At 40.0% G+C, this 14,810-nt stretch overlaps 1 protein-coding gene across 18 annotated transcripts in view; it reads left to right on the forward strand.

Moving 5' to 3' along the window:
* NCOR2 (nuclear receptor corepressor 2) overlaps positions 1-14,810 on the forward strand; it is a 640,543-nt gene that overhangs the window by 555,353 nt on the left and 70,380 nt on the right. For all 18 annotated transcript variants that reach the window (XM_077461835.1, XM_077461842.1, XM_077461827.1 and 15 more), the window contains 5 exons: positions 2,116-2,211; positions 6,743-6,834; positions 6,951-7,101; positions 9,035-9,184; positions 11,822-11,911. In XM_077461835.1, the coding sequence (XP_077317961.1) occupies positions 2,116-2,211; positions 6,743-6,834; positions 6,951-7,101; positions 9,035-9,184; positions 11,822-11,911 (579 nt within the window). The remainder of the gene's footprint in view (positions 1-2,115; positions 2,212-6,742; positions 6,835-6,950; positions 7,102-9,034; positions 9,185-11,821; positions 11,912-14,810) is intronic.

The following is a 14,810-nucleotide window of genomic DNA, read 5'->3' on the forward strand; positions in this document are numbered from 1 at the left end:
TCCTTGGGAAACCCACCTTTTAAACCTATAGAGACGTTGTATTGCTCGAAACGTCAGCTAGCATTGCATCTTTTTACGGTAACCAACCTTACACGAGCCTCTAAATTGCCCGCTCTTAGTTTTGAAGCAGTAAAACTGGCTAACTCCCATGATAAATTTCTTCAGGTTGGGCAGCCTTGGATAACCCACACCAATCCTTCACATTTTGATGATCATCTTTTAGCAATCTGACCTCTCTTGGTCCCATGTACGGAGCAAAAAGTAACCCCCCCCCCCCCCCCCCACCGGTACTAGTGAGACTTTAGAGGCAAACAAAGAGAACAAAAAGGTACAAAAATATATCAAAATTTATTATACAAATAAGCTAAAAAAACATCTGGTGTAAACATCACCAAGGACCACTGCTCCGTATCTATACCAGGGATGTTGGCAACACCATTTGGCTTACTTGAGTGGTCATTTGCTTTCTCTTGGTACATGGACCCCTGAGACCTCCCCCCTCCCCTCCCCTTTGTCCTTCCCCGACCTATAATCCTGGTTTCTTTTTAACCTCCTCCCTTAAACCTTAATTTTCTGTGATCTAACTTTACACCAGCCTGGCCCTTTGGCACTGGCCGATCTTGTTTTAGACAGCTGTTGGACATATTTGATATGTAGAGCAGACATGTAATTTCTTTGACTTGTTGCTTATGACTTTAGTGGAACATTCTTATGTTCCCGCTAATTGTACAATTTTCAATGTGCACTGGTCTTACTGCTAGTGCCTTTGTGTGTAATGTTGTGTCTCTTAGGACCGCAATTTTTTTTTTTTTTTTTTTTTTTCTTTATCGGGTTTCATGTTGTTATATGACAAATGGCACTGTATTATGTGCTAAATGCCAATAAAATGTTTGTAAGAGAAAATTGCATCTTTAGCATATTGGGATCTTTAATCGTTTATACAGTAAAACAGCCCATAGACATGAGATGGCAGTCTGTGTCTCTACTTTGTTTTCTGCCAGATGCAAAATCTCACAACTGTAAAAGCAAGCAGGTGGCCACACTGGTCAATAATTCCTTGGGTAGACATGAATTGAAGTGCATCTACGCTGCTTTCCTCCACCTCCCCAGGCTTTTTATTTACATATTTGTTAAAAGCAAAGCAAGCTTTGCAAGTTTACAGAGCAGCCTACAGCACTTAGGATCAAGAGGGATCCAGTTCAAGAGTGTGCAAATCCAACTATCCTGCTATGTCTATGTGCTATATGCTGGGTAGAAATCATGCTGGAAATCAGATGGTTAAACATGTTTTTCTTGGGTCATCAGACTTCCAGAAGGTGACTTCCTTTTATGAGTTTGTTATCACACTGCTACTGCAATAAAGGTTTAATAGATCATTTTTAAATACAGTGAACTTTGCACAGGAGTGTTTTGGAGGAAATGAATGGTGGCACTTTTTCTTTATGGCTCTGTAAAATTCAGAGAGGTATGAGTGCATTGAATGAGCGGGATATGTGTGTACACGCAGGAAGTGGGAGTGGTACATATTTATTTGTATCGGGAACATTTTCTGCCTGTTAGACTCACATTACATTCCTCTCTGCCATAGCGTGCATTTATTTTGTCAGTTGTCCTATTTGCCAGAGGGAGGAAAAACTGCAAGAAGTTATTGCTTACAATGTGCTGGGATGCTGTTTTGTTAACTTTTGTAAGGGGGAATGTGTCACAAGCACTATCGTCATAAGGTATTTCTGTGCTAGAGATAAAATCTATGAACCATGAACAGATTTTAAGATGAACGGTTTCTTTTTGGAAATCTACTGCCTTAAGGTGTGATTTGTGTGCCTTTTCTCACTTGCAATTGTCATTTGTGCATATTATATACCTGAGTGCTTTCTGCAGTGTGCTGTAAATAAATTGGAGCATGTGATGGTCACGTGAATGATATTCCCTAAGCTGAACTCTACAGAAGGGGTGTTGGAGAAAGCTTTGCCTCCTACTGCAGGGGCTGAAGTAACTGACAAGCAGCAAACCCATGTTGGCATAGGGCTAGTGATGAAAATGTGTCCAAAGAAAAGGAGCAAAAATGTATATGCTAATGGATTTCTTTTTTTTTATTTATTTGTTATTTTTCAGTGCCTTTTCTGGCTGTAAAACAGGAGCAACTCTCACCCAGAAGCCAGCCAGAGAACCTGGTTATGCAGACACCTCAAGAAAGCTCAATATTCAGGGGTAGGAATTACGGTACTCTTGTGTTCATTTACAGCCACATCTGTCTACAAATGTTGTAAATTACAGTATAATGCAATCGTTTTGTCATTGTGAGAATAAAGCGGACTATGGATGGATTTTTATTTATCTTTCTTTGATCAGCCCACAGACTGATCAAAGAAAAATTTGCTGATTCCCCCATCTGCGCATTTAGGGTGGATGGAGAAATCCTCCCCGCTGTGCCACTGTATTCTGACAATGGAAACTCCTCCGCTGTCAGAATACACTGATCAAAGCTGCAGCCGATTGGCTACAAATCCAATCGAAGAAAGATTTTTCAACATTAATGTTCGAGAGAAGCCAACCATTAGATCGACTTCTCTCTTGCAGTCCATCTATGGCCAGCTCTATAATACACTTTTTAAATGCATGCTTACATGTAGTCCACAGCACTGACCCCAATCTCCACCTATTTGCCCTGGTTATGGCCTCACTGACATTGTTCTTTGATATCACAGGTGCAGATAGGATGGCTGCGTGCACTTCAGTGAAATAATAAATATCCAGGTTACATATATTTTAATGCTTCTCTGTAAGATTTCTATGGTTTAATAGCAGAATTATAAATCTTTGTGTGTTCTTGCACATTAAAAACAGTAAATGGCTTTAGGGTTTAAGGTGTTAAATTAGTTTTCTTGTTCTCTAAAGTTCTAGAATTCTGCTTTTCTAAATATGCCACCCATCATTTTAGGTGACATGTTTTTGGCTTGACCTACAGTGCGTGATATGTTAGGAAATCTAGTACATATCTTCCTATGTCAAATGAGCTCAAATTTGTTTTGTAACTGAAAGAAGTTGCTCTTATTATTTTATACAACAATAGCGTAATTTCAGGAGGTATAATGATTAGTAATCTTCATAAAATGAAGTAACCAATATAAGAACCACCATTAATCGCCACACATTAATAAATGGTGAGAGGGTGGATGTACATTTCTGGAGCATCATTTAAATATGGCGCTATGTTTACTACTTGTGTGTGCGCAGTGCATATCACTGACAAAATGTACAGAGCCTGTCTGAATGGCTCTGTGTTTTGTAATGGCCAGATACAGTAATGTAAAAATTGCAGTAAAAAAAGGTTAGATTGTTTTTTTTGTTTTTGTTTTTTTAACCCTCCTCTCTTGTACATCTCTCCAGCCTATCTCTTTAGTGACTTGTATATAACACACTCACTTGCCTTATGCACATTATTTATTTATTACAGATACTTGTATATCGCCGTCAATTTATACAGCACTTTTTTATTATTATTATTATACAGGATTTATAAAGCACCAACTAACAAAATGAAGGCAGACATTACAGTTACATTACAATTTAGTACAAGTGGAATCGGAGAGCCCTACTCATTAGAGCTTACAATCTAAAAAGGGAGGGTCAATTGATACAAAAGGTGATAGCTGTGGGAAATCAGTTGATGGAGGAAGTAAAACAGTGTATTAGTTAGAAGCAGGATAGGCTTCTTTAAAGAGAAGGGTTTTCAGGGATCATCTAAAGATGGATCGATTAGGGGACAGTCGGACAGATTGGGTAGGGAGTTCCAAAGGTTGGGAGAAGCTCTGGAGAACTCCTGGAGATGAGCATGGGAGGTGGTGACAAGGGAGCTAGAGAGCAGGCAGTCTTGGGAGAACCAAAGAGAGCGGCTTGGTTGGTAATTTGGGACTAGGTTAATGATGTTGCTGGGGGCAGAGTTATGGATGGCTTAGTAAATTATTGTTAGTACTTTGAATTTTATTTGTTGGGTGAGTGGAAGCCTGTGGAGGGATTGGCAGAGAGGGGTGGAGGACACTGAATGGTTGGTAAGGTGGATGAGTCTTGCAATGGCATTCATTATGGACTGAAGGGAGAATAGTCTGTGTAAAGGTAATCCAATGAGGAGGGAGTTGCAGTAGCTGAGGCAAGAGATAGCCAGGGAGTGAATTTAGAACCTTGGTGGTGTCATTAGTTAAAAAGGAGTGTATTCTAGCAATGTTGTGAAGGCTAAGGCAGCATGAATTGAACAGTGATTGGATTTACATATGTATTGTACATTCGCATCAGTCCCTCCCCTCAAGGAGCTTATCATTTAAGGTCCCCAACTCACATTCATACATGCAGGACAATTTAGCCAGTTAACTTACCAGCATGTCTTTGGAGTGTGGGAGGAAATCTGAGTACCCGGAGGAAACCCTTGCAGTCACAGGGAGAACATGCAAACTCCAGGCAGATAGTGGCGTGGTTGGGTTTCGAACTGATGATCCTAGTGCTGCTAGGTGGAAGTGCTAACCACTTAGCCACCGTGTTGAGCATTAACCCCCTCATATCCATCCTCCCCCTTGCTAACTACTACTAAATGAAAGCTCTATTTGTCTAACAAAATGATATACTATAAAATTAATGTGGGTACAACACGGAGGCTAACCACCTAGCCACCATGTTGCGCATTAACTCCTTATCTCCACCCTCCCCCTCTCTAAATCCCACTAAAAGAAAGCTCTATTTGTCGAACAAAATGATATACTATAAATGTTATGTTACATAAACAAGTAATTGCCTAGTATTACAGCACTGAAAACTGAAAGATGCTGTGAAAATAGTAGTGCTAAAGCTCAATTAGTGTAAGGGTCGTGTCTGAAATATATTATATGCACTTTTCTGTAACATAAGACATGAGATGTACTCTTCATTATAGTACAGTTAATATATTCTCTTGAATGGCCACAAATTTAAAATATCCTTTCTCTACACCTGTGTTTATAACATAAATGGCAGTACATTGTGCTGCCTTTCTCCTTTAGATCAGGGTTTGCGCTATTGTACTGCCGCAATGCCCATTTAAATGAATAGGCTGTCCTAATGTAAGGTATGGTATTAAGCATGGTATAGTGCACTTTAATTCACCGCAACAGTGGGAATCCAGCTCTAGGCAAGACTTGGGTGACTTGATATGATTATTCCACCAAGAAGCCTTCCCTATGTTAAAGAGAGATTTAAAGTAATATTAAAGGCTTGTTGTTGTGGTGTTTTTTTTTGTTTTGTTTGTTTTTTACCGCTTGCCGACCACCGCACACAGATGTATGATGGCACAGGCAGGCAAATGGGCGTACAGGTACGTCCCTTTACATTTGCTGCCTTTTGGGTGCACACACTCCGCAGGAGCATAACCGTGGGTCCCAGGAACTATGTTCTCCAGCGGCCCGCGATTGCGGTGTGCAGAGGTAGAACGGGGACGTGCCTATGTAAACAAGGCATTTCCCTGTTCTGCCTTGTGTCATGACAGAGATCCACTACTCCCTGTGATCGGGAGCAGTGATCGCTGTTATGTCCTAGGTAGCCCTTCCCCCCACAGTAAGAATCACTCCCCAGGACACACTTAACCCCTTCATTGCCCTCTAATGGTTAACCCCTTCCCTGTCAGTTTCATTTACACAGTAATCCGTGCATTTTTATAGCACTGATCGCTGTATAAATGACAGTGGTCCCAAAATAGTGTCAAAAGTGTCCGATGTGTCCTCCCCTATTTTGTAGACGCTATAACTTTTGCGCAAACCAATTAATATACGCTTATTGTGATTTTGTTTTCCCCAAAAATATGTAGAATAATACATATCAGCCTAAACTTAGGAAAAAAAATGTTTTTTTTTTATATGTTTTTGGGGGATATTTCTAATAGCAAAAAGTAAAAAATATTGCATTTTTTTTCCCCGAAATTGTTGCTCTTTTTTTTTTTTTTTTTTTTTTTTATAGCACAAAAAATAAAAACCGCAGAGGTGTTCAAATGCCACCAAAAGAAAGCTCTATTTGTGGGAAAAAAAAGGACATCAATTTGATTTGGCTACAATGTCGCACGACAGTCAGTTAAAACGATGCAGTGTTGAATAACAAAAAAAGTTTATTTTTATCACATTTTTAGTGAATCAAATGAAAATACATGAAACTGATACACATATAAAGTGCAGGTGCCTAGAGATGCCTGCAGCAGGCCCCAGTACCTGCAGCTATGGCCAAACTCAACCCTTCTGACAAGTAAACCTTGGGCACTTTGACAGTGCCTAGGCTTGCCCACCCCTTCCAGCATTGGCTCCCGCTGCTGTCAATCACAGCCAGTGAGCCAATGAGAAGAGAGAGAGGGAACAGCCAAGCCACGGCACTGTGTCTGAATGGACATGCCGAGCAGCGAATTGGGAGTGAGCCTGCTAGGGTGCCCCATAGCAAGTAGTTTGGAGGGAGGGGCCAAGAGCGCCAGCATGGGACCCGAGAAGAGGAGGATCCAGGTTGCTCTGTGCAAAAACATTGCACAGAGCAGATAAGTATAACATGTTTGTTATTTAACCACTTCAGCCCCGGAAGGTTTTAGCCCCTTCCTGACCAGGGCACTTTTACACTTCATACTAAAAGGGATACTATAATTCCCTTAACCCCATGACCTACATGGGTGATCCATACAAAAGCAGTATAAGAGAGGTATTATTTCATTGGTTCGAAAAAGGCATTGGTGTTTCTATTACAGGTACAGCTCAAGGAGGAAGTCTCACTAAAGGCTTACCAGGTAGTCGTCATACACCAGATCCTCAATTATCGTACAGAGGGTCCATTACACATGTAAGTCTACCCTGTGGGCTGATGTTTATTGAAATGGTGCATTAGGGTTATCACATATAATACCCGACTCTGTTTCATTTTGTTTTTCTCTTGCATCCATTTCAACACATCTTTAGGGCACTCCAGCTGAAGTACTTTACAAAGGAACCATTTCCAAGATCATGGGAGAAAATAGCCCATGCAGGGTGGACAGAATGCGTGAGGAACCAGTGTCCAAGGGTAAAGTCATTTATGAAGGCATGAAAGGCCACATCCTGTCACTCGATGGTAAGTCCTAGGATCTTTTTTACCTTTTTTTTTTTTTTTTTTTTTTTTATAGACCCTATACAACACAAATGAATGGACTGAAGAATATTTATACTTGAAATGTGTAAGAGTGTGTAGAAGATAAGCCATTAACCAACTACATAATAAATTTTTCTTTGCAATACCTAAATAAAAATTCGACCTTTTAGTGGGCCTTTCATTTTATGGCCAGACTATAATATATCTTGTGTATACATTGAAGGGCTGCACTTGTAATTGGCACAATTCATTTCAGCGAAGGTAACAAAAGATAGCACCTTTAAATTGTATATAAACCCTAAATGAATGATATTTATTTTACTACAGCCCTGCACATTGTTTGTTTATTTATTACAGGTACTTATATAGTTCTATTAATTTACACAGCGCTTTGCAGATATTGTACATTCACATCAGTCCCTGCCCTCAAGGAGCTTACAATCTAAGATCTCCATTTCACATTCATACATATATTATGGCTAATTTGGACAGGAGCCAATTAACCTACCAGCATTTCTTTTGAGTGTGGGAGGAAATCCGCACAGGGAGAGCATGCAAACTCGAGGCTGGTAGTGCCGTGGTTGGGTTTCAAACCAATGACCCTAGTACTGGTAGGCGGAACTGCTAACCACTTAGCCACAGTGCTAAAATTGTTTATTTTTTCTTAAAAATTTCAATGTTCACTTTTTTATCCTTTGTTGCATTTCAGTGCTGCTGCTCTTCTGCAGCCTTTTTGCAACCACTTCCAGTATGCATGCACTCAAGTGATGGTGTAGAAAGGTAGGGAATACTCTGTAAGAGAATAGGCTATGTTAGTCCCGGAAAGCTGCTCTATGCCAAAATATCCAGGGATTAGTGACTGGCTTGGTTTTGTCTAAAATAATTATAAAGCAAAAAAATTTACAGTTGCCTATTCCAATAGCATTAGTCACCATCCTGGATACTGAAGAAGCTGGAGATGGTAAACCTAATGTGACATCAAGTAAGAGAATATCTCCAATGGTAATAAAAAACTGTGAGGTTTCAATCTTTTCTTGCAATTTCCAAAGTACATAAATAGTAGTTACTCAAAGCTTATTTCACAATTCAAAAAAATGCGATGACCTTTTTGACAAATGTACACATGGAGTGTTCCGTTGTGTCCAGCATACTCTGAATACCTTTACTGAAAAGAATGTTACAGCACCTTATATTACAGAAATGCATTTTTTTTAATTTGTCAACGAAACAAACGTATGTATTCATACTGCAGGCATGAAAAATATATGTACTCCCAGTTAGTTTTTTATTTTGTAATCTAGAAACTAGGACAGCTACTAATTGATTACTGCTTTTATTATTAATTACAAGTGTTCTTCACTTTGCTCGTTAGTCAGATTCTACACATTAACTTATTGGGTTTATCTGCTATTGGCAGTCTTCCTCATGTTTAAAACAAGGCAAGGATTATTATTTCCTATTGAATCCTCTATCTTTGGTGTCACCCTTGTGGACTTTTTTTTTTATTTTTTTCTTTGTGATTTTTTTCTTTTCCTTTATTTTGATGCCAAGATGTGACTCTCTGTAATTGGTCTATATAGTAGTGTTTAGGCTGTTTGAGGAGCTTTACAGGCGCTATAGCGCCAAAAATAGTCCCTGCATAGCGCCTGCGCCCCTTTCCGAGGTGGTTTTAACTTTTTTTCAGCTGCTAGCGGGGATTCAAAGCTCCCCACTAGTGGCCAAATAGAGCTGCTAAAACGACTGTAAAAATAGAGGCGCTTTACCGCCGACGCCCCCAACGCCCTAGTGTGAAATTAGCCTTACTGTTTGGCTCAAAGGGGAAAAAAATAATGCTGGACATCTCTCAGTAATTTAACTCAACAGCTGATGACACTTTAATTGATTGTGTGATTAACACTGCTGCCTTGCTTTTTAGGTGGATCAACCTCTCAAAACTCCAAAGAGGACCATCGAAGTATTGGGTCCACTCAAGAGTCAAGTGCTGCAAAACGCACTTACGATATGATGGAGGGACAGATTCCAAGAGGTTTACATGTCCGTGAGTTGCCAGCCGGCCCTACAGAAGGTAGGTCTAACTGTTTGATTCCTATGTCATGTTTAATGATAATATATATGCCTCGGCGAAGGTTCTCATTTATCCAGGTTAATGGTATACCCCGTAGTAGTCATAAGTGGGCAGCAGCAGATTGAACATCGAACTTTCATGTGGCTCTTATAAGCAGTCTCATTCAGCTGAGCTTCCTATATAATGCTAGAAACATTATTCCTCATAATAGCTTCCTAAATTCTAACTGTTAAAGCGACTTAAGGGCTAAATTCACCTTTTGGGAAAAAATATTAAATGCACATATTTTTGCAGGAAAAAAAAGTGCATTTATTATTTTTCCTTAAAGAGTCTGGAAAGCATTGCACAGTGGATCAGGGGTGCAATGGCAGACTCCTGCAGATCAGCGCTGCAGCTTTCAGCCTGTACCTGTATGCGAGCTGGCTATTTACAAGTTGCAGGGCTTGTGAATAAACTACAAGGTCACTCATTGGTGACCTCACAGACCATTCAGAACTACAAGCCATCACCTGCAACGGATGACGATACTTGTAGTTCAAGGCTTTCATCTGGCCATTGGTTCGCATGTTGGTTAAGTTTTAATAGGTGGACATTCAGACCTTAGCAGATGCCAGCTTTGTTTTTGTTTTGTTTTTTGTTTTGTTTTTTGCCTGTTAGACTTTCAATTGCTTTATTCCCCACCACTTAGTTGAACTGCATTTGGACATCCCATTGGTTCCACAATATTTCATCCTGTGTCCTGTAGAATACTATTAAGAAAAGAAAATTTTTGTCCCACCTATAAAGTCCCTTTTGGGGTACTGATCACATGTCCCTCCCCTCTGTTTCTTATGATTTACTCTCATTACTGCGTTTTAAAAAACTGAGGCTTTTTGGGAGTAGGATGGGGTTATACAGGGCTGGTTTAGCTTGGTTGGCCTGCATAACGCAGAATTCTAGAATATTTTATCCTCCGTCCTGTAATGCACTCTAGAAATGGATTTTACAGGTGGAATAAAATCCCTTTTTTTGCTAGCACTTTTTTCTTCAGTCTAAACTCTTCTATACTTTGTTGCTGGAGCTTTGTCTCTTCCATTGCATCTATCCAGAATGGTTGTGGTTAGCCTGGCTTTTAGAATACCACATCCAGACCTAATTGGATGTTGAGGGCATAGCCTGGAAGTGATCTTTAAGCACTGTTTCAGAGAGGGCCACTTTCCTGAATGATTTCTGGTAAAGGTTGGCTGCAGAGTGTGCTGGTCCAGTTCCAAAGCCGCTGGCATTGCCTCAGTGATTGCCCTGTCATAAAGGACTTGCTTAGTGGGTGAGGCCAGTCAGGCGAGCACAGGGAGCTTCCTCATTTGCATAAGTCATTTTTAGTTCCCCTTATTGTCAGTCAGTCTGACATTATTTACTGGGTGGAGTGTCACATAAGCATACTTTGCACTTTTATCCCTGTCATCCAGCATTGAGGAAGCATCTCCCCACTGCTGCTCTTTCTTGCAAAAGCCACGTGAAAGAGCTTGGAAGCCCTTTATAGAATTCTGTTCTTGCTGGCTGGTACTGCCCTTTAACTGATCTTGATGTGACTTGTCAAACCGCGTTTGGTCAAAATCTCTTTTAAGAGATACAACCACTAGTATGGGTGATCCCTTCCTTATTAAACATGTGGAGCAGATAGTGGTCAGCTGTAACGCTTTCCTGGATGCCTCAGTGAGGTGAGTGTCTGAACTTTCATCCTTATGCTACAAGAAATCATTTCTGGTTTTGCAAATTTACAAAGATGGTGTTGAGGCCTAGAATTTTTCCTTCTTCACTGATTTTATTTATTTGTATTTATTTTTTCCTTTTTCGACAATTTTCTTTTTTCTCATGCTGGATGAACCCAAAAGGCTGCAGGAGCTTATGGTGTGTCAAGAGACAAGTTGCACCCTTGTCAAGGCACACACTACTATGCTCTATAAGTTCTTCTTTGACTTTTAGGCATCAAGCAACAGTTTCATAGATTTGCAAGGACTCGGCCTGATCTTTTATTCAGGCATGCTCTATGCGTTAGTCCCCAGTTCTGTTTTTTTTTTTTTTTTCTTGGACCTGTTAGCATTATTTTTTTGCCCACCTTCTCAGTTGAACTGCTTTTTGACATCCTTCAGGTTTTATACTCCCACAATGCACTTGGTATACTACAAAACAAAGGAATGCTGGTAGTAGGTGAGGTTATCCTGGGCTGGCCTAATTTTTTATTTTATTTTTTGTTTACTACTGTCCAATCCTCCCATTTGGCAGCAGTATAACTCAAAGGTTTAAGACTTCCTCTGGCCCTTAAAATACTCCACAATAAGGATTTTACAATAAGTACAAAAATCCTATTTTCTTCAACATTACAAAACAAATCCAGGTAAATGTGACTTAATAATACTAGGTAGGAACAGCTGTCACATAGCATAGCAGAGACGCATTACACCTCAGCCAGCACACCCAACGTACTCTATGCCAAATGCTGTATAAGGTCTGGCAATGGATTTCTCAGGTCACATTGCACAGAAAGATGCCAACTTAGACAGTACAAAATGAATGTAATGGATGTCCATTTAAAAAAAAAAATGTTACTATGAGAATTTTGGCATCAATTCAGTATTGTCTTTGTGTGTATATGTGCAGGTTTAATGGGAAGAGCCATTCCTGGAGACAGACATAGTCCACACACCATGAAGGAACCACCACAACATATAAGAGGCTCCATAACACAGGGTAATGCATTGTTTTTTAAATGTTCCGTTTCTCTAATTTCGAATGATTTGTAATTTATTTTGATTCATGAGGCTTGTGCCCAAAGTGAACTGCTACTGCTGGTCTGCTTCCAGAAATTCATGATGCATCTTGATGTATCAAAGTGTTATTAATATGAACTTAGTTACATGTAATGAAGTTTTCAAACATTTTTTATGCTTTTTTCCCAACAAAAAAGTGGAACCTCATTTTAACTTCAGTGCTGTTGTGTGAGATATTGCCCCACAGGTACTGTTCTGCCTCAGATTTTGGATTATATTATTTGTGCTTGTTATCTTAGCAGCTGCTAGTTGTTGACACTAGTTTGCTTTTCTTTGTAGCCTTGCGTGTTCATTTTGAAAGTCAAATTTTGGAAACCTATATTTGGCAGTTTCAGAAATTATATATAGTGTAGATTTTATTGAATCCCTCATAAACCGTATTAAACCGTATTTCCTAGTACATAGTTGCATAGCTATAGCAATACAAAACATGTATGTATGCATTATCATTTTTTCTGACACTGTTTTTTATTTTAGTAGGGTACCAGGTTAACCTGTAGCTCCAGCAGTCTGAGTGCATCCTGCTAAACTGCAGTCCCTGTGATGTGATACAACCCCCTTTATTGGCACTACATTCTTAGATACATCTATCTCCATGCTTGTATAGTTTCTTCTCATAGCTACCCTGCTACCACATAAGGCATGGCTGCCCTACCCGCGGATCTCTGATCTGGCCCTCAACCTCCTGCTCTAGGATGGTGGGTTGTAGAGGAAGCTAGCAAAGCTGCAGAAGCCAATTCTTCCTCTATAGCGCCGGCTCCTGTCCTAGGTGGTCATATCAAATGCACTCCACCTGGGACAGCAAAACTGCAGCCGTTGATGCCTGCAGATTTGCAGAGAGGTGGTTCCTGAAGCTCAGAAAGTAAAGAAATGAAAGGCCAGTGCATATATCATTCACAGTTTAGCAATGGACATAATATTAATAATCTGCAATGGTTATTAGCCTGCTTTCAAATTAATCCACAGTTGCCGCACAGTGCACTTGTGGGTTAGCTGCACTGAGCCGTAGACGTCTATTATATTCTGCGGGTTAGGTGCACTTTCTGAAAGCGCACCAAAACTCCTGAATGCAAGAGTTTTACTGCATTTTCCGAAAATGTACCACACCTGTAAAATATAATAGCAGTCCTCAGCAAAGTACAGCTAACCCATAGGCACGGTGCTGGTAAACTGCAGCACATCAGTGTGTAAGCAAAATTATAGGGGACTCAGAACAGTAAGAGCTCATTTACATTTGCAAATTTGGGGGGGGGGGTAAAACACACAGTTCATTGTGACCCTCGCTCTTCAAAAGGTTGAGCACCCCTGACGTAAGGAATGTGGTCATTCAGAATGTACCTGTATGTAACCAGTAAAAGTAACAAAGGCAACATAAGGCATCTATTGTAAGTAATACAATTTTTGCCATCACTGTATTGGAGTGTTGTTAAAAGAACTTTTTTTATACGCCTAAAAAATAATTTATAAATCATGTTCATAATTGGAAACCCTTCAATCCATTTATTTAAAAAAACATAATTTTTGACTCCTTTAGCTTGATTAACAAACTATAAACGAATGCAACTGCCTAGTGTTCTGTGTGGTAATAGAAGTGTAAATAAAACTGAAGCAGGAACATTGCACTCTTTAGGTACATGATGTTTTTCTTCTTAGGACAAGCAGTGTGCTAGGAGAATGCCTGCTGCTTAATGCTTTGGTACAATGTAGGCTGGTCACAGAGATTACCCAAAGAGTTTCAGTTCATTTGAGGTCAGCTTTGCATATACAAATCGTACACACACAAAATCCGGACATAGCTCCGGCTGCTGTGTATTTACTTATTTGGTTGTGTCATCAGCTGATTACACTTAGTGCTTTTAGGATTGCACATTTTTGTATGGCAGTTTCCTTTATTCAGACATGGAATCATATTTTTCTTTTGTATCTTCTACCAGTTAACTTTCATTGCTTGCACCAACAGTTTATATTTTGGATTGACTTGAAATTTCATATTACTACACATTGCTCAAAGATCTTTTATAATTTGGTCCCACTGTCTACACACAAAAAAAAAAAAATTAAAGCTATGTTAGGAAAGGTAGTCATGGCTAAGAATTTCTAGATCCTGGTGCAAAATGTACCCTGCAGTATATCCTTGTTCTATTAAAATATACCACATAAACCTTCCATAAGGCCCCTGTATAGCACCTGAAAAAAGCGGCCCTTTTAACTCCAGTGTGAAAGCCGGAGGGCTTTCACACTGGAGCGGTGCACCAGCAGGATGGTAAAAATAGTCCATTTAGCAGGATCTTTGAAGCGGTGTATTCACTGCTCCTTCACCGCTCCTACCCATTGAAATCAATGGGGCAGCGCAGCTATACTGCCAGCAAAGTGCCGCTGCAGAGGCGCTTTGCGGGCATTTTTTAACCCGTTTTTGCCCACTAGCGGGGGTTAAAACCGCCCCACTAGCGGCCGGATAGTGCTGGTAAAGCGGCGATAAAAATAGCGCAGATTTACCGCAGATGCCCGCACTGCCCCAGTGTGAAAGGGGCCTAAACACTTTAATAATAGACATGTTATTAAATATTAAGTCCACCAAAAATGATTTTCCATTTGTGGAGGCACTAGGTAGTTCCCTTATATGTTTCTCAAAGTATATGTAAACCCTAACAAACTATTTTTTTCGGCCCCTTATAGTCTGTAGATATACCACTGAAAGTGCAAAACAGATACTGTATTTATTGGTGTATAACGCTCACTTTTTCACCCTGAAAATCGGGTGTGCGTGTTATAAGCCGATACTGCAATTTGGGCTGCCTAGGAGGGAACAGGGAGGGGAC

The sequence above is a fragment of the Lithobates pipiens genome, unplaced genomic scaffold (genome assembly GCF_037356315.1).
Source record: "Lithobates pipiens isolate NorthernLeopardFrog02 unplaced genomic scaffold, aLitPip1_a1.2 Scaffold_3, whole genome shotgun sequence".
Taxonomy (NCBI): Eukaryota; Metazoa; Chordata; class Amphibia; order Anura; family Ranidae; genus Lithobates; species Lithobates pipiens.